At 42.3% G+C, this 22970-nt stretch overlaps 1 protein-coding gene across 8 annotated transcripts in view; it reads left to right on the top strand.

The window, feature by feature from the left end:
* Positions 1-22970, top strand: part of PRDM10 (PR/SET domain 10) — a 42653-nt gene that overhangs the window by 18027 nt on the left and 1656 nt on the right. For all 8 annotated transcript variants that reach the window (XM_058857260.1, XM_058857263.1, XM_058857262.1 and 5 more), the window contains 16 exons: positions 28-269; positions 1304-1507; positions 3405-3477; positions 4117-4234; positions 5198-5327; positions 7380-7604; positions 12622-12969; positions 14807-14962; positions 15657-15836; positions 16718-16828; positions 17885-18085; positions 18651-18794; positions 19867-20037; positions 21261-21401; positions 22088-22256; positions 22850-22962. In XM_058857260.1, the coding sequence (XP_058713243.1) occupies positions 28-269; positions 1304-1507; positions 3405-3477; positions 4117-4234; positions 5198-5327; positions 7380-7604; positions 12622-12969; positions 14807-14962; positions 15657-15836; positions 16718-16828; positions 17885-18085; positions 18651-18794; positions 19867-20037; positions 21261-21401; positions 22088-22256; positions 22850-22962 (2726 nt within the window). The remainder of the gene's footprint in view (positions 1-27; positions 270-1303; positions 1508-3404; positions 3478-4116; positions 4235-5197; positions 5328-7379; positions 7605-12621; positions 12970-14806; positions 14963-15656; positions 15837-16717; positions 16829-17884; positions 18086-18650; positions 18795-19866; positions 20038-21260; positions 21402-22087; positions 22257-22849; positions 22963-22970) is intronic.

Genomic DNA, 22970 nt, shown 5'->3' with positions numbered 1-22970 from the left:
CATGTCCTCTCTGCCTTTGTGTTGCAGGGTGTGAAGAGTGTAATAACGCACATCCCTCAGTGTGTCCAAAACATGGACCTTTGCATCCCATCCCAAACCGGCCTGTGCTGACCAGGGCAAGGGCCAGCCTTCCCCTGGTGCTCTATATAGACAGGTTTTTGGGAGGTGTGTTCTCCAAAAGGCGTATCCCGAAGCGTACACAGTTTGGGCCTGTGGAAGGACCCCTGGTCAGACAGACTGAGCTCAAAGACTGCTATATCCATTTGAAGGTAAGGGTGAGAAAAGGGGGAATCCATTTGTGCCTAAGCTTTGATTTTCATTAATTTGTCACTCTACCGTGATCAATTCACTAGAGATGTTTTGTTACATCCATCTCTGAGTGTAAATAAGAAATACCCAGATGGCTTTGATTTCAAATCTGCTCTGTTATTCAGGGTGACACACTATTCCTGGTGAATGTTCTGGCATTATGGTGATAGGATATATATATATGTATATATAGGGTGTATAAAATGGAAGGCTGTGAATCACTCTCACATGAGCTGAAGCAGCATCTGGACATAAAAATAGCAGCCCCTTCTGAGGACATTCTGCAGCCATTCTTTTGTGTCATGTTGTAGTTTCAGTTCAAAATATTTTTCTTACCTTTCTGTTCATAAGATGTAGGGGACAGGAGATACTTTTATTCCCTTCCTCTTGCCAAGTAATTGACATGGGGTAAAATGGATTTGAGTGACTTTTATCCATTTATTTAGTGGTTTCATTATAAAAAATTAGTCCTTTATTTGTTGGAGCTTAGATCCACAGTCTTAGGAGGGCTGTGATGGTCAGTGTCTGACAAGCAAGTTGTGACCATAGGCAGATTTAGCAACCAAGAGAGTTCAGCTAAAGAAGTGCTGCTTCCTGCTTGAGGCAATGTGATGAGTCAAGAAATGAAAGGAAAAATGGGTCTGCCAATTAGGAACTTCTGACTGATGTTTCTGTAGCCTACTAAAGCTACAGCTACTTAGTGTCATTTGTTATAGTCACATGTTCATACTGTCCCTGACCCCTTTAATTAATGATTCTTGTCCTTGAAAGCCTTGGAGTGATCCATTGTGCCTCCCTAGTTAACCTTTACCTGTTGCTAAAAATTTTTCAACCTGTTTCTGGATCCCTGTTGGTAAAGAGAGATAATTAACTATGCTTTCATTGCTCCCCTAATGTAACAGTTGCATGGGCACAGTAATTTTCTTAGTAACTCAAACTCTTCTGAATGTGCTGCCAGGCAGTTACAGTCACATATAATTGGATTTTGCTACAGGTTTCTCTTGATAAGGGTGACAGAAAAGACAGAGACTTGCAAGAAGACCTGTGGTTTGAACTTTCCAGTGAGGCTCTGTGTAACTGGATGATGTTTGTGCGTCCAGCTCAAAACCACCTGGAGCAGAACCTGGTGGCCTATCAGTACGGCCACCACATTTACTACACCACCATTAAAAATGTGGAGCCCAAGCAGGAACTTAAGGTAATCCATCATTGCTTGTCTGTCAGGATTCTCTTTTTCTACTGATTGAATTGTATCTTGAAAGTTTCTGCCTAGTAAGTGCCAGAAACTACTGCTGTGAATAGTTTCAGAGCTTTTTTCCTCTGATGGCCTGAATTGAATGTCATTGAAGTCAGTAAGTAGTTAGTCGCCAGCATAGGTATTTTAATGAGCTTTGTCTCGTGAGGAAGTTTAAAATAAAAATATGTAAATTATTTGTCTCTCCCTGTCATGTTTTACACAGCATGTATTTTGTTGATACAATCTAATCTTTATTGCAGCAATTGTATTTTTTTAATTCTGAATGCCCTTTCCCATTAGCTCTGTGTGTTCCTGACTTGTTTTCTGGTGCCTTAAGTTAATATGGTCTCTCCCTTTACCTCGCTTTCCTCGAGATTCTGAAACTCTACATGTGAAAAATGATAAAGGATATTGTGACTTCCCTGTGGTTTGCTTTTTGTTCCCTCTAAAAATTTATTGATTAGGTTGAGCTCAAAGCAGGATGGCTGGCTGAGATGGCCTTAATTTTCAACATTTTTTACTGGAAGAGGGAACCAAAAATATTGACATCAGGAAATTTTGTTTTTCTTCAAGTCTCTTCTTGCATGTAGATTTCAACAATTTGTCTGGAAAAACAACTGTTTAGTAAGCGCACTTCCTAAATCAGGGCAAAAGCATACTTATACCTTTTAGGAGCAGGACTGTCTGAAATCAGTCCTTAATTTTTTTATGCTGAATTACTAGAAATCTTACAAATCCATTTTAAGTGCATTCAAACATAATTTTCTCAACAGTTTGTAAAAAAATTTGAAATCAAACTTTAAATTTGTACAGACCTCCTGTGGGAGCATAATTTCTGTTAGTTTAAGTGTTAGCGTCTTCTGGGGTAAAATGGTTTGCTAATTGTAAGGCTTGGTAACATGATTTCCTCCCCAAGTGGATGCAAGCATTCATGCACATTTTGTCCAGAGATTGAAATAGTTGAAGCTGGGAAGGTCTGATTTGCCTGCCAGGTGTGTGGTCCAGGAGCTCCAGGCTTTTATCTTCATCCAGCTGGTGAGATTCCTGCAGAGTGACACACCTGCTGGAGAGTCCTTGAAATCCTACTCACCTCTGCCTGTGGCCCACTGCAAGTTCCAACTTGTTAGAGTTTTTCATGCTGAAAATCTGTTGATGCCTTTTTTGAGAAATCTCTTCCAAAATCCACTGTTTTTCATCAAATAGATGAAATGATGGAAGAATTCTCAGCTAAATGTGAGCATCTGCTTGCTTTTAGGCTTTAAGAAACTTTGTCTTCCTGCCTCTTGTGGTTGACTTTGTTGAAGGCTCAAATTCCTTGTATGACAAAAGTAGGTCCATCACGCTGGTGCCTGGCAGATCTTTGTTTTGGGAGGCAGGACCATATTGCTTCAATCCTTCAGAAGCATATTAAATGCATCTGTCAAGATGGTGATGCCTATTGTCTACATAAGGAGAGCAGGAAAGAAATGGGAAATCCCCCAAGTTAGTAACATTTCCATTCCTCTTGGTACAAGTATCAGAACTCTGCTGACATCCTTCCTTTACAGTCATGTAGCTGGGTTTGAAGAGATTAATCTTATTTCCTTTAGAGCTACTGGTAGCCATGTGTGAGATTAACATTCATGTTGGGAAGCTAGACCTTAAAATTAAATGGATGTACTTCCTGGGCAAAGCTCTTTCATTCCTCAGTGGGGGCACATTTATCTTACCATACTTTATTCTTGAGGATGAAAGGAGCAATGAGAGTTAGTGGTTGAAGCAAGTGAAGTAAATGTATTGCTTAAAGCCCATTTTCAAATAAATTTCCAATAGTTTTGGTTCCACCTAAGTGTCCTGCTACCTTGTGCTCTTGCTGCAGGTGTGGTATGCTGCCTCCTATGCTGAATTTGTGAACCAGAAGATCCATGACATAACTGAGGAGGAAAGGAAGGGTAACGTGGGATCTTCTGCTTTCAGTGTTGTGGTGGTTGCAAGTTGCACTCCTTACTTTCAAATATATGGCCTGTATAGTGCTTCCAAATTCCTGCTAGGTTGGGAAAAGTTAAACCAGATGTTGATTGTGTTATTTGGGCTTATTTCCAATAACTCTTCTCATGAGAATATTACCTAAATTTAAGCCTTTGTTTCAGTTTCTGTGAAGCATTAGGTTGCTTCCTCCCAGAAAGAGGTCTGTTTCTGTACTCAGTGTCTCCTGTGTGCCATAAACTGACGTGTGACTGCTTTAGATTTAGAAATTTCCCTTGATATCCCTTAATTTATGCCAGAGGCACAATCCTGTAGGTGCTCTTCCATACAAGGGTGAATTTCAGAATCCCCCTGAATTTCTAACAGTGTTGATAGTCCATGAGAATTGTCCCCAGTGATTTTTCTGTGTCTCTGTGATGAACTATGGTCATAGTACAGTGCAGAGGGCATACAAGCAAAGACCAGTGGAGCAGGGCTGGGTATTCTGCAGCATGTCTAATCTTCAGGGGATAAATATGGCCCACAGAGGATAGAGAGGCTGGGGGCCAAAAAATTAGGTGTTTAATTGGTGATGAGTGAAATGGTGTTATTGACATTTCCAATAGTGCTCAGGGAGCAGGAAAAGAACTGGCCGTGTTATGAGTGCAATCGGCGTTTCATGAGCTCGGAGCAGCTCCAGCAGCACCTCAATTCCCATGATGAGAAGTTGGACTTCTTCAGCAGGTATTGACAGCCTTAGCTTCGCTTGTGGATCACTGTGGTACTTCCCCACTCATGCAGAAAGGAGGGGCTTTATCCTGCAAATCTTAGTGGCCAACTCAGGAGAGAGCAACTCAGCACCAGAAGGAAAAATCATGGCAGTAGGAGGCTGACTGGTATAAGAGACTCTGTGAAAGAAGTAGCTTGAAAGAAATACTCTGTTGAAACTGGTGAGGTTTTTTTGTTTTGCTTTTTTTTTTTTTTTTTTTGAAAAAGACTTTAAATACTTGTAATGTTTCAGTATCACAGTATCAAAATACTGTGTTTCTCAGAGATATGAAAGTACAGAGCTTGGAAAACAAGGCTTTTAGTGCCTCATTGGCCTGGCAAAATAGTTTATCCTGACCTATTAAAAACTGAATCTACAAACACCTCTCACAGAGCAGAAGACATTGGTGCCTTCTTTCCACTGAAATGTAGCAAGTGACTCTGTTTTGTTTTGCTTTTTTGACACAAAATTGTTCCCTTCTGTTTAGTGCCTGACATCAACAGCTGAGCACTTTTTGGGGAGGGATGTTGTGGCCTCAGATTTTAAATGGGTTTCCTTGTGCACTTGTTCCATCATGCTGAAAATGCTTCCAGCACACCATAAACTGGGGTGTTAGAAGTGGGAGGCTTGTCATGGCAGAGGGCTGGATGGAAGCAAGTAGTCCTCTTGGTCCCATGATTACTGATAGACATTTTAATGTGTTCTGAATCTTGGTTTCTCATAAAACACTAAATAAATAGATACCAGCCAGAAACCTATTGTTTTTACTGCCAGAATTTCTTCAGTTTTTATTATTTACTGCTTTTTATTATTTACTGCATCATTGTTGCTGAGTTGAATGGATGAGTAGGGATGCTGAGAAAGAAAGCACAAAATCAGTGGAGAATCTAAATCCATCTTTTTTTGTACCTAACATGAAGCACTCTTGTATTCTGCAGAGCCAGAGGCCGAGGTCGTGGGCGAGGAAAGAGGAGATTTGGACCAGGCAGACGCCCTGGGCGACCTCCCAAATTCATGCGCATGGAAGTAACCAGTGAAAATGGTGAAAAGTGTGAAGAAGGGACACAGGTATATTTTTGGAGATAGAGGGAAAAAAATAGCACATGGAATATAAACTCTTAACTAAAATAATTTTGGGCATCAGTACAAACTGAGGGTGTGCTTTGGACTTACACATGAGTAATTCTTGGTTTCTAGCTGGAATTCTCTGCCAGGAGAGCACACTATTTCCGTTCTATAAAACCTGTAAAATCACTTGCGTTTCTGCAGCAAGTTTCACTCCAAAGCACTTAGCAGTGAGGTGGGTTATTGCAGCAGTTTGGCAGCCCCACAGAAGTAATTTGGACAGTAAAACTGTAATAGGAGTTTAGGTTCCTATTTGTCCTTTCTGGAATGTGAGATCAGCCTGCTCTTACAACTGTTGCTGGTGGAATTAAATCAGTTTGAGATGTGATTCTCTAGAATGTTTTAATATTAACAGAAGGGCCTCCTATAGGCAGGCTTATTGCAAAATGTTCTTTTGCTTGTAGCTGTTGGTTATATTCTGCAGGGATGTAATATGATGCATTTAAGTAAAAAGCTAAATTCTCTAATGCTGACCATGCTTAGGTTACCACTAAGTCCTTTTATGAGCAGTGACAGGAGGGATCAGTGCTCTAGTTTATGACTTAGCTGAAAGTTGATATCTAGAATGGTAATTTTCCTCTAGCACCTTACTGGGTCATGGCTCCAAGCTGACTCAGAGGTATGCTCAGATGTATACTCTGCCTGTGAATTCCTGCTGCAATGCCCTAAATGCTGCATTAAGTGCAGGCAGTTGTGAGCTCACCCTCTCCACAGTGACATCTCTCATTTAGACAAATAAACTTAATGTTGGTCCCAAACCAACTCTGGGGAGGTGGTGCTTGCTGGGTGCAGTCCAGTGTGTGAGTGGCCTCTGAAGTAGACGTAGCTTGTGTCCTGCCAGCTTGGAGCGTGACCCAGGGCTGGCTCATGTGTGTCTGTGCAGTAGGACAGGGTGATGCCCCAAGCCATTTGAGATCTGCTCACCTTGCTAAAGCTGGGCGTGAGTTCTACCTGGGAACTGTAGTCAGGATGCTGAGAGCACAGCTCTGAGTATCAGTAAGGTGGAAACTTGCCGCGTGGACCTGGGCTGGACACTGAGGTTGTGCGTTGTTTACTAAGGGTAAAAAAGGTTTACTAAAGGTTTACTAAACCTTAGTTGTTTACTAAGGGTTTCTTTCTGGTAAGCACTCACGGTCTGTAAGGGCCTCTTTCCTTCGTTTTCTTCTCCCACACCCGCTTTTGTGTTTTGACAGCACCAGCCTTTAGCCAACATAATTCAAGATTAATTCTGGTGCTGTTTCCTAGCTTGTGCTTTTAAGTTTCTTCAGTTGCATTACGTGGTGTCAAATAAAGATCTGTGTGTGTTTTTTCATGTAATAAAAGATGATTCCATTCCAGAAGAGTTATTGGAACTTACAGGAAGAGAATGTAGATTTTTGGCATGTGCTTCCTGCTCACAACACCTCCCTTTTATGCTAATGCGAAAGGGGAGGAAGAACAGCTTTGTGTGATATATGGACATGATGTGTGCAGAGCTGGAAACTGGATTACCACGTAGTGCCCAGTGTGACTATCTCATTTGTCACTCCAGTTCAGCAATCCAGATAGTTTGTTAGGAAGGAGGAGACACTGCAAAATGACACCTAATGTTTCAAAGGGACAACCGTTTTCATGAGACAGAAATTCTCTCCTTTCCTGGGTCATTGCTAGTCACTTTGGTTAGAGCAGAAATACTCTTGAGTGCAGAAGAGCTTCCTTGGCTATTAACAGCCGGATAATGCTGATTGTCTGTGACTGGTCAGTCAAAGGGATGGCCCATTGAGAGTCGCCTACCTGCAGCACTGCTTCCCTGGTGCTCTGGGTGATGCTGCTGTAGGTGAAGGTGATGTGCAGTGGACACACCAGGAGAACTGTAGGAGTTAGTGTAGACACTACACTGTTTTGTTTATAGCTTGTGATTAAATATGTACAAATCTTGTTGTCTGCTGAGTATTATCAAAGTGTTTTTCAGTGGGTGGGGGGAATAATCACTGGTTGTATGATTTGCGATTTCAGGACTTGCTGCATTTTTCCAGCAAGGGGCAGTTTGATGAGGCCGGACAAGCCCCACTGAATGGGCTGGAGGAACAGGAACAGACTCCAGTGCCACCAGAGCCACAAGCAGCACTGGAGCAGCAGGAAAACCACATACTCCACGTACAGACGCAGCATGAGGGGAGCACAGTGCCCACACAGAGCACCATGACAGCAGATGACATGAGGCGAGCAAAGCGCATCAGGGTAAGCACAGAGGATGGGGGATTGTATCCACTGTAACCCAGGGAATACCAGGCCTGCCTGCCAGGGCCAGCTGGTCCTCCTTTCACTGTTGCATCCATTTCCAAATCCCAAATAAAGCATCTCATTCCTAGCAGTTTTCTTTGCACTGAGAGGAAGACAAATCTCACGTAAAGGGCCAGTATCTCATAGGTGCTAGTGGGAACTGGTCAGGACCTGGAGCTGATTGAATTCCATCACAGTAATTCTTGCTTGGGAAAACAGTCCGTTCAAGCTGGTAAGCAGGGGTGCTTCAAACAGCTGGCAGAATTGCAGTGCTGTGGCACAGACTAGAGACTTGCTCAGAGCACCATCTGTGTCTCTCAGAACTCAAATAATTGCCAAAGAGGAACCACAACCTCAGTTTGGATCCACTTCGGTGATGATTAGGATGATACTTAGTGACAAAGTCCTTTTTTGGGGTAGAAAACGCTGCCTTTGAGAGCAAAACCTGTGTTACGAACAAACAGTATGAGCCTGAGCTCTGTGTCAACTGGCTGAGCTGTTTTTCTCTACTATGTGTGGGAGAGAAATGATTCAACCAAATAATCCTTGAAGCTTTGTAACTGGGAGAGCAGCTTATTTAGCTTAAAATCTTTTTCTTCCATGTGTTAACTTTGGATTAAGGAAAGGAGCAGCTGTGGTGGGGGTAAGGGTTCATTTTTAGGGGATGAGGAGGGATTAGGAAAGAGTTGTGTAACTATTCTGTATAGGAACATGTTGAGCCAAATTTTGCTCGCAGTTTACAGCAATATATATGCAAGACCAATGGTGCTGCTACCCAGAAATACTGTGGCATGTCTTGAAGGAAGAGTTTGGCTTGGGTACAATAAGACTGCACACATTTTAACCATACAAAATGCTTGCAGTCTCTGAATTACCAGTGATTTCATTTTCGTATGTTAAAAGCTTGGAGGATTTTTTACTGAATGGTATTGAAGGGTGTTTAGTAGAGTACAGAGATGCTGAAGTTTTGACAGGGCATGGGGATGTATTGCTTACAGTGTGCTACAGTGTCCTTAGTAAGAAAAGAAAATGTTGGCCATTTCCCTGAACTTTTGAACCCAAGATGTGAACTTGAATCCTTTGAAATAATGAATGTAGGAAGAAAAAGACAGAAATTCTGAAGTTACTTCTTTGTCTTGTGACTTAGCTTCTTTTCTCTGTAAATTCATCACAAATTGATGACAGCTCAGAGGAGTGCAGTGGTGGTTCAGTGACATGTTTGTATCTCAAGTCTTTCGAACTTTCCCTGTACCTGGCAACTCATGTTCAGCAGAGTCCTGGAAATGTTTCAAGTCAGGAGCACTGGCAGAATGGCAGATGGATAGTTGCACAGACCTTTCCGTATTGCATCAGACTGTGAGCAATGAGCACTTGAGATAAGACTAAACCAGCAAACATAATTTTTTAAGCACTGAAAAGCCATTTTCTGAACACTCACTCAACTCAGCTATTCACAGCACCTGCTTACAGTAACATGTACTTCATAATAAAAGCAAGCAAACATTTGGTTTTCAGATATGTAGTACGTTATTCGCTTCCAAAGAACAGGTAGAAAGTCCTGACTCCTGCTTATGATTCTGAAACCTGTGTAGCTCTAATTCTTCCTTATTACTTAGATAGGACTTAGTTTTCAAAACCGATCATTCTTTGTGAATTGCTTCAGCTTTTCTAAGGCTTAAGACAGTGGTGCTCTGAGACTGTTTTCACGCAAGCTGGAAGCACTGATCTGTCCTGTCTCAGGGTTCAAGTCCTGATAGAATCAGTTCATTTTTCAGCCTCTTTTTCAGAGCCTGTGGGGTTTTCTTGGAGCTAGATCTTAACTACGGCAGTTGTGTCCCTAGTATTGGAAAGACATACACCCTTCAAGAACTCTTGTAGAAAATTAGAGGAACATTGTGGTCCACAACCACAATGAATATTTGTTTTTAGTTCAGTTCTGGGCAGTATGTAGGGTGTCTGTGTGCTAATACCAGAAACAGGAGGGATAGGAATATGATTTGGAAAGCACAGTCACTTCCTTCATGGTGAAAGAAATGCAACTGATTGTATAACAAGGAGCATAGCCAGTAAAATGAGGTTAGAAAAAGTCCCTTCTCCTTAACTTTTTTACTCTTCCTTATCCCTGCCCTGTTGTTATCCTGCCCTAATTATTCCCTTCTGCTGAAAGTCTTCGCTTCTCATGATGGTACTGCAGTGCACATTGCATCCTTGTTAATCAGCCCTAGAAAACAGGAAAAGTCACAAAACACCTTCAAGATTATCTGTGGCTTTTATCCTTGCACTTTAACTCCCCTTGAGCAGTTACTAACTACAGAGTAAACCTTGAAGATCTGTTTAGTGTTTCCTGAGGCAAAAAAAAACCCTCAAAGCAGTAAACTCTAATTCAAAGAGCCCTTGTAGTGACCTGGAGAAGTCAAGGCTTTTGTTTTCTCAAGTCCATTGCATAATATAAGTATTTTTCTCTCGATGCTGCCTGCTCAGCTGGAGCTGCAGGTAGATTTGGGTTTTTGTTTCATTGGGTTTTTGCTGAATCCAATCCAATGGTAAGTATCAACGTTGTCTTCCATGTTGTTTTGTCCAACTCCTGTTTAGTTTCCTGATTGGCCCTGCACCATAAATTGTTACATTCATTCTTTAGGTCACCAATGTACAGAACTAAGTGTTAACTGAATAATGATTTGCATTCTTCTAGTTCTTTTCATACCAGTTCTTTGTAGATTTAAGGTGGATTTTATAGGAGTAAATTGCTTGTATGAAGAGCCATAATATCAGTCTTAAAGTTTTGGAGGATTTGTTTGCTCAATTGTTTGTGCTGGATCAATACTACAGGTTAATGAGACAACACTTAGTTCTGTTTTTATAGTTGATAGAGCAGTAAAACATTTCACCTTCTGTAGCCCTTGAGATAACAACAGGGCTATGTTGAGTCTGGCCTGCTGTATTAGCAGTCAGCTCCCTGCTAAGGAACCAGTGATCAAAACTCAAATTCATAATGGAGTTTAGGGATATTGAAATACATCTTTTCACCTATGTTTTATTATCATCTCCCTGTGGTTAACGGGGAAATTATATCCTTTGGAATCCTCCAAGCAGCACATCAGTTTTTGCACAGCACATAGCCATCTTTCCAATTCCCAGTGTGACTTACAGCAGATCCCTGTGTTTCCCATTGTCTCCACTTGTAAAATGGAGAATGGTGATGATGACAACTCCTGGGAAGCCCTATTTGGAGCTCCTGTATTAAAGTGTTAATATATTTTTTAGTAGCAAAACATTTGCTCTCCTGTTCTTTCCCAGAATGAAAGTCTATGTTTCCCTCTGCAGTTCAGATGGTGAAAAGGATCTTTCAGGTTCCACAAATTTAATTCTTAGCACAGCATTTTACAGTATTCCCAAGCTCTTCCCTCATTCCTGCAGAAGAGCTCCTAACTTTACTTAATCAGTGTCAGCTGTTGGCACGCACTTAAGGGACACAGCAAATGTCATTTGTGTCAGCCGCCACATTCCCATAAGCAAAGGAGACAGGAAACCAGAGAAATTTGTTTGCAGAAGTCTTGAATGTGTCTCATGGAGAAGTGGGTCATATGGAACACATGGGAGCAGAAGTGTCAGCAATATTCTAGTGGAATCCAAGTGTTTTGGGTTGGGAAAGACCTTAAAACTCATCCAGTTCCACCTCCCTGCTATGGGCAGGGACACCTTCTGCTGTCTCAGGTTGCTCCAAGCCCCATCCAATCTGGCCTTGAATGCCTCCAGGGAAGGGGCAGCCACAGCTTTGGGCAACCTCTGACAAGGCCTCACCACCCTTACAGCTGAGAATTTCTTTCTAATATGCAACCTAAACTTATGCTCTTCCACATTACTTCTAACTATCATGATGTAGATTCTGTGTACAACGTGAAAAGTTAAGACATAAATAAATAATGGTTTATAGAAGTATTCTTGAAGAGGAGTAGAGCATTGAAGTGTATTTTGAGTGCAGTATAGGTGACAGTGTACTGTGGGATTTCACAGGACTCAATTCCAGCTTTGCAAGTATCCAACATGAAAGTTCTCATCCAATATTGAAATGCTGGTGCAGGATCCCCTTCCCTTTTTCTAAAGACAGTGCATCCAGCAGCATCTGTTCCTCCAGCAGAGAGTGCTGGGTCAGGACTGGAATGGCTCTATAACATTTATCTGAAGGGTAAGGGGAGAAAACTAAGTGAGAACAATCACGAAATGTTACAGAAAAGGCAGAATGAAGACAAACACACGCCAAAACAAAATAGAGGCTGCAAAGAGACATTGTGCACAGTAGGAGTGGGGAACTGCACACAAGTTCTTACCTGTTGCTCATAAAGCTGCCATTCTGCTCTTGGCATCAAGTTTTGAAACTCTGTTCTTCTTTTTGGCAATAGTAAAAAAAGTTCAGACCAGCATTTCTGTAATTTATGTTCCACTAGAAGTTCTCCAGGCAATGCTAAACCACTGCTGCACATCTCTGTGGTGATTTTTGATGCAGAAGGTTATCTAGTAAAGGGCTGTGGAATTTCATAAACCCTGCTCCTGAGGGAAATACAGGGTGCTGGCTCACCATTCCTTTGTGTGGTGGCTGAACTTCTGATGTGATGCCCAATAATCAGCTGGAATTGCAGTTTTTCTCAGGCCCAGGTCTGTGCTTCAGACAGGGCTTAGTTTTATTTTACAGAAAAATGGCATACTTAAAGACAAGTCAGCTAAAACAGAAGAAATCAGGGATAGAGAGAAAACTCCTGCACTGTGTTCCGCTAACTCAGGGTGTAGCTGCAGGTATGTCCCCTGCTTCTGCCTGTCACAGCCTCCCCTGCTATAAATTCGAGGCAGCATATGATGGAAAATAATTTCTTGAAGTTTCTGTTCACTGATCATCCGGTATATTTAATCCTGAATATATATGGATGTGGAATCTACACATGGTAATGAAAGCTAATGGTCTCTTGGATTCTTCTTTCAGAATGCAGCTCTGCAGCACCTGTTCATCCGGAAATCCTTCCGCCCGTTCAAATGCCTGCAGTGTGGGAAGGCCTTCCGGGAGAAGGACAAGCTGGACCAGCACCTGCGGTTCCATGGGCGGGAAGGGAACTGCCCTTTGACCTGTGACATCTGCAACAAGGGCTTCATCAACAGTGGTGCCCTTGAGAGCCACATGAAGTTCCATATGGACCAGAAAACATACTCCTGCATTTTCTGCCCCGAGTCCTTTGACCGCTTGGATCTGCTTAAGGATCATGTGGCCATCCATGTCAATGATGGCTATTTCACCTGCCCCACCTGCAAGAAACGCTTCCCAGATTTTATCCAGGTGAGATGCTGTACTGATTTGAAGCACTGCTTTGGGGGTCTCCCACAAGGCTGTGGGTTTCTCAGTGCTCTCCCCGTGTAACTGCACAGCAGTTCATTCTCACAATGAGCAGGGGTCCACCTCAGTCAGAAATTGAAAAGGAAAAGTGACCAAGCACTGCTAGACATTGTCTTATGACACTGAAGTGCTCTGTCCACTAAATCATCAGATGTGATGCTTCAATCTGGCATTAAAAGGCACTGTGCTGCAGAAGGGTGGGTGCCTTATTGCCAAAAAATGCCTGAAGCAGAGGTTCTGTCTATTACATCTCTGTGGAAAAAAGACAAAAAGGAATTGTCTTTTGCTTATTCAGATTGTACTTCAGCACACCTTGCCCTTTGTCATTAAAACTGAACAAAAAACCAAGTGGGTTTACATCTTTAATCCCTTGCATGTTTTCTGTCAAGATAATTCATTTGAACAGTTTGAAGAAATGGCAGAACAGATCAGGACACTCTGCTTCCTGACTTCCCCTCTGGGCTTCAGCTGGGCACTTTATTCTCCTTCCCTGCACTGGAGCAGTGAGTAATGCAGCTACTCTGCACTATGCTGAGCACTTGGACAAGGTCATTAGTAGAATGACTCCCTGCACTGGAGCAGTGAGTAATGCAGCTACTCTGCACTACGCTAAGCACTTGGAAAAGGTCATTAGTAGAATTTAAAGATTCTATTTCCATGCCCAGTAAGAAAAAACTGAGATGGACCGTGCACATATTCATTATACTTCCTAGGAACAAAGCAATTGATGTGTCTTACTGAGCTGCCTGACTGAAACTGAAACGTAGAAACACAGTTTAGATCAGTAATAGGAACAGATAGACTATTCACTAGGCTAAAGAGGAAAGGATGGGGGAAAGTGATTTACTAATATAATTCCATCCTGGCAAGTCCTTTATCTTCTGTAAATGTTCAACAAAGAAGAATGCTGATGATTCAGAAATGCTGGACTGCAACTTAATTCCCTGTAAACTTTCCCATGCAAACAATTGAAAGTCCCATGGCTGTCTTCCAACTATTCAGTTGTATTTGTGACATTTAACAATGATTTTTTTTTTTTTTTTCTCTTCTCACTATGTGAATAATTTAGACTAGTCACTGCTGCCTACTGAAATACTTCTATGTGGAACAGGTAGAGATGCCAAGTTGTTCCATGTATGATCAGTATTAGAAGATGGTAAGGATTTAATTAGAGACCCATTTCTTGAGTAGTGCTTGCATTTCAAATGTCAAACCTCATTAGTCCCTTTATTGGGGGGAGGAAAAAACACCCCTCTAAATGTTTGAAGAGCTGAAGGATAGTCCCATATTATGGAGAAGTAATTGCCGTTCAGGAATAGTGTGCAAATGCTTTTCTAAGTTTTTTTTTCTTTGCCAATTGTAATTGCAAGCTCATTGTGTCTGATTGAAAGGAATTAGTCCCCATGTTTTGGTTTCTTATAAATGAAAGGAAGATAATGAACCTCAGGTGAATGTGTTAACTCGAGGGCGATTCTGTGCAAATGGTACATTGTGGACTTTCTCTGCCCATTAAGTGAAACTATGCAATAGCTGATGCCTTCAAGAATCATTCTTAAGGAAATCAAATCACCCATCCAGATGAGTAATAAAGATGTTATGGCTTTATAGAAACTATTGCTGAGGTATCAACTGTTCTGATCAAATACTTTTTAAACTAAAGCATATGCAACACTTTCAAAACCTTTTCCTTTAATTTCATATTGCAAAGAGTTTCCTAGACTGTGTTACCACTCGCTTCCTTCTTGAATAAACTGCATTTTTCTGTGATCTGCCATTTTAGGTCAAGAAACATGTGCGCAGTTTCCATTCTGAGAAGATTTACCAGTGTACAGAGTGTGATAAGGCTTTCTGCCGCCCCGACAAGCTGCGACTCCACATGCTGCGGCACTCAGACCGTAAAGACTTCCTGTGCTCCACTTGTGGCAAGCAGTTCAAGGTGAGGTGGCTCTTGGCTGGATCATTACTAGTACAAAAACCACTATTCCTTACCCTCTTTCAAGGAGATAAGCTCATGTTCTCAAAGATGAAAGAAAATAACAATTGTAAACACATTAGATTTGCCTGTGAGTTGCATGCATTGCTTGGTGTCCTGTGTGAGCTATGACATCCATTTCTGAAGGACAAGGAGCAAGGTCACCTCAGCACCTTATTTCAAATAGATCTTATTCCTAATAATTTAATAGCAAAGGAACTTTCTATCTGCTTATTAAGAACTGGGACATCATACATCTCCATTGCCAGGTGTTCAGGTTACGTTGCTTGTATCAGTTCAGTTAAAAAACTTCTTGCTGATGCCAGTGGATTAATAATGTTCCTGGACAAGATTCATGTGTCCATGGCATCTATCTTGTCAGCACATGTCTTCCAGGTGCCTTTCCAAATCCTGCTGGAATAGATGGAGCAGACTGTGAGCTGCAGTGGCAGCAGCCTGATCCCTCTCACTAAGTTTGTCATGGGACAGTGACGGGGTGGGTATTTCTGGGTGAATGAACACATTTTTCTGAGAGGAAAATTTCTCTCTCTGGATAGAGATCCCTGAACAACTCAAACTGTGTCTCTTACACGTAATGGACAATATGGCAGTTTCTGTGACGTTGCTAACATTTTTCTCCCCAATTTCTCCTTCCCAGAGGAAGGACAAGCTGCGAGAGCACATGCAGAGGATGCACAACCCAGAGAGAGAGGCCAAGAAGGCTGATCGGATCAGCCGCTCTAAAACCTTCAAGCCCCGGATTGCGTCCACTGACTATGAGAGCTTCATGTTCAAGTGCCGCCTCTGCATGATGGGCTTCCGCCGCAGGGGCATGTTGGTGAGTGCCTGGGTGCTGTTACAGCCTCTGTACTCAATTCTGATGAATAGATAAGGAATAAAGATGGAATTCCCATGTTGGAACACAACGATCATGTAAGGGCTTGGGCTGGAAGGGACCTTAAAGTTCATCTCATTCCACCTACCTGCCATGGGCAGGGACACTTTCCTTTAGACCAGGTTGCTCCAAGCCCTGTCCAATCTGGTCTTATCCAGCCAGGATGCTGTGAAACAAATTTTGGCAAATTTTGTAGCTGAGTTGAGGTGATACATCTTTTTTTAAACTTCTGTGTTTTACCTCTTCAGCAAATTTGCACATTTTTACTGCCTGTGCTGTACATATGGTTGTCAGTACCATATTTCAACACTAATAATGCGGACTGATGTGTACTGTATTTAACAGGACATGAGATGAAAATACTGTCTCATTCAGCCTTACTGTCTGAGTTTTCCTGTCTTTCGTTTTTTTTTTCTTTCTCCCCCTTCTTGAGGGCCTCTTCTGGCCATGTCTTGTCACTGTCTCTGGGTAAAGGCTGTTCTGCAGCAAGAGGTTGTTTGCAAAGGTTTCATAGGGGTTCTGATCTGGGCAGAGGCCCTTTACACTACCTCACTCTCAGATATCAGCTACAAGACAGTTCTGGCAAACTATTTCACCCCTTCCTATCTAATTTTGGTTAGAGAAACTGTAAATGGGACCTAGCAAGACCACATTTACCTTCAGCACTTAAATATGAGTGCACAATAACCCTTACAGCAGCAAATGCTTCCAGTGCTGCTGGCTTGTGTTGTTCAGTTTTGGTTTGGCTGTTACCCATGTCTGGAAGAAGCACCAATCATTTGGCTTCCAGCTATAATATGTTCTTGTTCTCTGTTTCTCTTAAGGTGAATCATTTATCAAAGAGACATCCAGACATGAAAATAGAAGAGGTGCCAGAGCTCACGTTGCCCATCATAAAACCCAACAGAGATTACTTCTGTCAATACTGCGACAAGGTGTGTGGGAAGTCACCCCTCAGAGGATAGCTCAGTCCTAGTCCTGGATGCAACAAATTTGTCTCTGCATAGAAGTCTCTGGCAGGGTTTATAGCTTTTCTGAGGTGCTTGCCAGCAACATTCCTGCAGTACTGTCCAAAAAAAAAGAAGACAAAATGCACTTGGGCCATTGCAGTGGAATGGTAATTGAAAGCTGCAGTTTTCCCCTTTCTGCTGTGTTTGGCATTGGAAAACTTGAATACTGTTATCCAGCAGACAGTCACTGACCCTTAGTCTTGTTAGCCTAGGACAAAGTATCCTGTCTGTTTATAATTCCTGGCCAGTAAGTACTTTTGGCTCCTGTATCACTTCCAAAAGTTAGTGTTTAACACCTTTTATTGTAAACTGCTTACTAGGTCATGTGCCAGTAATTGCCAGTGGTCAGTGGAGCCTGAAGGTGTTTCTGGAGTACCTTTGGGTCCTTGCTCTTATTCTCCTTTGCCTTTTATGCCTGGGGGCCTTTTTAGAGGGGATATATACACCAGGGAGTATATTTTAACTGTCCTTATCCTCAGTATGTCTTTCTGTGATGCCTCTTTCCTTTTGATTGAGGGGAGAAAAATAGTTTTAATTATTAGATAGTAGTTGTTTGTTATGTGCCTAAAAAGAACTGAAAGGTATGTTGATCACTGAACTAAAACAGTTTGATGCTTTGTGTCAAATAGAGACAGCAACCCTCATAACAAATTAACATAGGGCATTTGATCTTCAAATATGGCAAAAAGGGTTTTCCTCTTACCTCCTTGTCCTGCTTTGGTGTTTGGCTGTGGCATACAGTATGTTCTCAAAAGGCTTCTCTGTGCTACACACAAAGGAGTCAGTTGCTTTTACAGGTAGATGAGGTTGATGAAACACTGGAAGGTGTATGTTCATGCCTTTTGTTGTAATTGTTTGGGGATTTAACTAAATGTATTCTCTAAAGCAACATGCAGACCTTCTAGATCAAGATAACTGGTAGCTGTTTTCTGTGCAGACACCAGGATTGCACCATTTTAATTCCAAATCTTTCCCCTGCAGGTGTACAAGAGTGCCAGCAAACGCAAAGCACACATCCTGAAAAACCATCCTGGTGCTGAGCTACCTCCAAGCATCCGGAAACTGCGTCCTGCAGGCCCAGGAGAGCCAGATCCCATGCTGAGCACCCACACCCAGCTGACAGGCACCATTGCCACCCCTCCAGTGTGCTGCCCTCACTGCTCCAAGCAATACAGCAGTAAGGTATGGGGGGTTCTGGCCTTAGACAGCCTCTCCCTGGGGATGGTCTTTCACCATGGTCTCTGTCACCTGTATGTCCACAAGAAGAGTTCTCTTCTTCTCAGTCAGAGTGCTGGTTTCGTGCTGTGTGCTGACAGTGCAGGCACAGTCTGGTTGTTTTAGGGCCAAAAGATTCCATGAATAGTTTCTGTTCCATGAATAGAACAGATTTCTGCTGAAAAGTTACCAGAACACAATCATGAATGGAAGGACTTGGAAACTGCTCTCTGATAGTTACAGGGGAGATGAGCAGGGAAGCAAAGATGACCTTTGGAAAAAGTCATAAAACACTTGGCTATGTTGGGGTAAAAAACTGTTGAGGACAATACTTCAGTGTCACCTCTAATCAGTGGCAGGTTTGTGAACCTTGTTTTCAACTTTGTTGACCAGAGGATCTCATAATGTGAATCTTGATGCTGCTTTACTGAGGGAAACCTAAAAGCCGTGTTTTGTCAGGCTCTTGGATTTCACATGGCCCTGAGCAGAGTTACTGACTATTCTTTCAACACTCCTTTGCTTCTCTCTGCAGACAAAGATGGTGCAGCACATCCGCAAGAAGCACCCGGAGTTTGCTCAGCTGCCGAACACAATCCATGCACCACTGGCAACAGCCGTCATCAGTTCCACACCAGCTGTTCTCACCACCGACAGCACGACCGGAGAAACTGTTGTGGTAAGGGCTGGAGGCACACAAGGGCAGTGCAAGGAAACACACAGAACAGGAGCCTTCTGGTATTAGTAACCCTGGTTTTTTTTTGGCAGACATCACTTTAAAACTTGTATTAAGACATTATTTGAGATCAGTTCTGGTTTTGAGCCTGTCTGGTGCAGTTTTGCACTGTCAGGAGCTGTTCATTTCTTTCTGGAGCTTTAAGGACTTGTCTTTTATACTCAAATCCATTTCTTTCTTTCATTCAGACCTACTGACTCCACATAATGAACTAAGGGGTACACATCTCATGGATTTTCACTGGGAATTTTCTCCTGAAGTGAGATGCAGTTCCTGACATCAAGAGGACAAGTTTAGCAGTGACTGGGGACTGGATCAAACTGTGTTCAGGGAGTCAGATCTTTTTGTAATCCTTTGAACAGCACAGCACTGAGCAAGATGAATCTGCAGTGGCTGACCTCTCTACTGTTAATATATCAGCTGCCACAGTAGTGAATGCTAAGACTAGAAAATGTGTCCTTCAGTGTTGAGGGATACTGTGTAGTTTTAAAAGTCCTATTGTTCACAGTTTAAAACTTCCTGTCTAAAGACTAACTGGATGAAAGAATGTTGTGCTTGAAAATGGAGAGGTTCAATCAGGATGCTGTTGGCTTCATTAAACGCAATTAAGTTATGTACTAAATGTCTTTACACATTAGCAATACAGTTGTCACTCTGACAGGGGATGAAGAAAGGTGGAGTATGTTCATGAACCACTTCTTGACTTGGAAACCAAGTCAGCTCTTCACAAATACAGGACTTCTGTTGTTTAAGGGAATACTGGTATGCCATGAGATGAAAATAATTATTTTTACTATGATATGTTGTTAGCTGTTAATGGTCCTGACTAGGATTTAGACAGAAGAGAGCAATTCTAGTTGATGATCCCTGGTGACTATTTATGACCCCAACCTCTGTACACATTAAGCTCTTGTAAATAAATGACCAGATTCACCATAAGTGTAGATAAAAGAACTACAGCCCTGAAGAAGTACATTAATATGATGATGATCTCTATGTCTCTCTCCCTGCTCAGACAACAGATTTACTGACCCAAGCAATGACGGAAATATCCCAGACCCTCACTACAGATTACCGGACTCCCCAAGGAGATTACCAGCGCATCCAGTACATCCCTGTGTCTCAATCCACAACTGGCTTGCAGCAGCCACAGCACATACAGCTGCAGGTTGTTCAAGTGGCCCAGGTGAGTAACCTTGCTGTGCTTTTGACCCCTTCTCTACCAAGCCTGTGTGTTCTTGTGGCTCTAGTGCACAGAAGAGTGGTAAGGAATAGTTACAAAAAGTGCTGCCGCTACTTTTTACAGATAAATCAACTGATAAGGCATAGGTTCCCTTCATAAGCACTTGTACCAGGCATAAATAGTCCTGCCAGTCTTGGTCAGCTTGCTGGAGACACATCAATACAGTCCTGACTTAGTTTTACCCATTTGGGCAGCCTTGCTCAAGTCTGTTCTAGGAATGTTTCCCAGTAACTGGAAAGGTGGGTCAGTGGGTGACCCATTTTCTGCAGTTCAAGACTGATTTGTACTTCCTTGTCCTCAGTGAGTCAGAGCCAAAATTTGGGAGTACAGAGAGTGGTTGCTTGTTCCCTTCATAGCATCTATTAGAATATTCATTTTCTTGATGCTCAGCAGCCTCCTAAAAATGAAACCAGAGTGTAACTAGAGTAACTGATCAGAGGAAAATATCTCAGGCAGCTATAGGAAATCTGTTACTGGAGGAAGCTGAAACTACCACATGTTTATATTTTAATCTGAAATTCCGTGTTCTCTCTGGCCCCTCATTACAAATCAGGTTATGAATTTGGTTAATAAAGGCCTAAATAATGGCCCCAGTTGATAGTGACTGTGGCTGTTGTAATGATAGAAGAGCATGAACACTGATTGCTGGAGGTAATATTAGCAAGATCTTAATTTTATAAATATCCAAGACTTGTAATTCAATTACTGCAATTGATATCATTCGCAAGTGTTGCTCAAAAAAATCTTTAAAAACCTCTGAGCACTTGTCTTGATGCAGAGCTGTGTCAAACTACAGAACTGGATATGCAGATCTCGAGTAATTGTACAGAAAGATGCTTACAGGGAAGCGATTAACACTAATCCTGTCTTTCAAACCCTTTGGTTTAGTCCAGCCACTGCCAGAGTGTACAGTGTGACACACAGCTTTGTACGATGTTAGGCAAGTCCTTTCCATTGGTATCACTGAGATAGAACCATCTCTGTGCCATTACATCTGTTAAGTGTACTTTATCTCCCAGGGTGCAAAGAAACTCAACAAGGTTCAACAGGTGTGCTCCACTAAGGCTCCTACTTCATTATTTCAGACCTTGTGTCTCAGACGAGGTTTACATGGCTGCTTTTGTAAATAATTTGAGATATAGACCTCTGCTTAATTTTTTCCCCAGGCTACCTCACCTCATCAGTCCCAGCACTCCACAGTGGATGTTGGGCAGCTCCATGACCCCCAGACATACACCCAACATGCCATCCAGGTGCAGCACATCCAGGTCACAGAGCCATCACCAGCAACTCAGTCATCATCACAGGTATTTCCCTCTTTTCTTCTCTTCAGAAAATGCTTTCCCTACCAGGCTACTCAGCTGGCATATTGCATGTGCTGATGCAGGGAATAGTGTTTTCTTTGCCATTTAAAGGACCATACATGAAATGATTCTCACATTAAGATCATCAAGCGGTGCCCAGGTGTCTCGGGGTATATGGGGGTGTTTTGTTGTGGGTTAATTTGGGTATCTGTTTTGTGGGGTTTTTGGTGTGGGTTTTTTTTCCTCCAACAGTATGTACATTATATGGGGTTTTTGGTGTGGATTTTTTTTTCCTCCAACAGTATGTACAAAGGAGAGAAAAATGATTGGAAACAGACACATTTGCAGCTAAATGGAGTTTGTCAGTTGGAAGATGTAAATGGAAACTGGTATTCCTCAAATATTTGAGGTGCAACTCTTCATGCTCTTGGGTAGAATTTATCCTCTAACCTCTAGTCTCTGCCACAGACTCACTTTGGCAAGCAACAATATCACTATTTCAGTTTCCTGGTCTGAGCTTATTGACCATAGACTGAAGCAAGTTGGAGGAAAGAGAGGAGAGTTCTTGTGCTTAATATGCTCTGGAACCCATCCTGTGTTTTTGCTTAATGAGAAGGTTGTAGTTGTGACAGCACAGAGCTGTACAATTCTTACTACACCAAGAACACTTGTACCTTTTTTTTCTCTAGGTTGGGGGTCAGCCTTTGAGTCCCTCCTCGCAACAACCTCAGCAGGAACTCAGTCCCTCACAGATGCAGACAACTACGTCTACACCAAACCAAGCCCTCCAGCAGCAGCAAGGCTCCTCAGTCCAGCACACATATCTCCCCAGCAACTGGAATTCATTTCGGAGCTACTGTAAGTGTCAGCAGTAGCTCTAACTACTTGTCTGACTAACACATGCCCTATGTCTTCAGCTATCAAATGCATCAGTGTTTTCAGAATTCATTCAGCTTTGTGGTTAATATTCATAGATATCAAGAAGATAAAGCATGAGACAAATATAAATGGGTCTACCAGCTCTTCCACTACCACCCTTACTGATCCAGTGCATGGTTTGGACAAGCACACTGGGCTCCTTTATTCCAAGGAACTTCCACACAGAAAGAATCCATGTGTTAGATAGCTACTTGTTCAAATTTGGATACATGCTTGAAAGAATTGTGTGGAAGAGGAGTGTGACATGAAGATGGTTTCTCATGTCCATGCAGTTCTGGATGGTAATTCTGTGATGCTTAGAGTGAGAACAGGATGTGTTTTCTCTGCATGAATTGCCAAATCTCCAGCTGGTGTTATCTGGCATAATTCTGCTAAGGCCTGTAGGGTTCTACAAAGCCTTATATCACCTGAATTTCTATTCAATACCCACTGTTTCAGACTTTAAAGTGATCTTTGGAGGTTGTCTTTGAGTTTGACTGGAGGTCTTGATTATCCAATTTGCAATTTTTTAGCATCAGAGATTCAGATGATGACCATCCCACAAGGGCAGTATGTGATCACAGAGACTGCTGTGGGTACCCCTGTCACCAGTGTTAACACAGGGCAAGTGAAAGCAGTTACTCAGGTAAGGAA

Source organism: Poecile atricapillus, chromosome 25, assembly GCF_030490865.1.
Source record: "Poecile atricapillus isolate bPoeAtr1 chromosome 25, bPoeAtr1.hap1, whole genome shotgun sequence".
Classification (NCBI taxonomy): domain Eukaryota; kingdom Metazoa; phylum Chordata; class Aves; order Passeriformes; family Paridae; genus Poecile; species Poecile atricapillus.
This window is presented reverse-complemented; position numbering and strand designations above follow the sequence as displayed.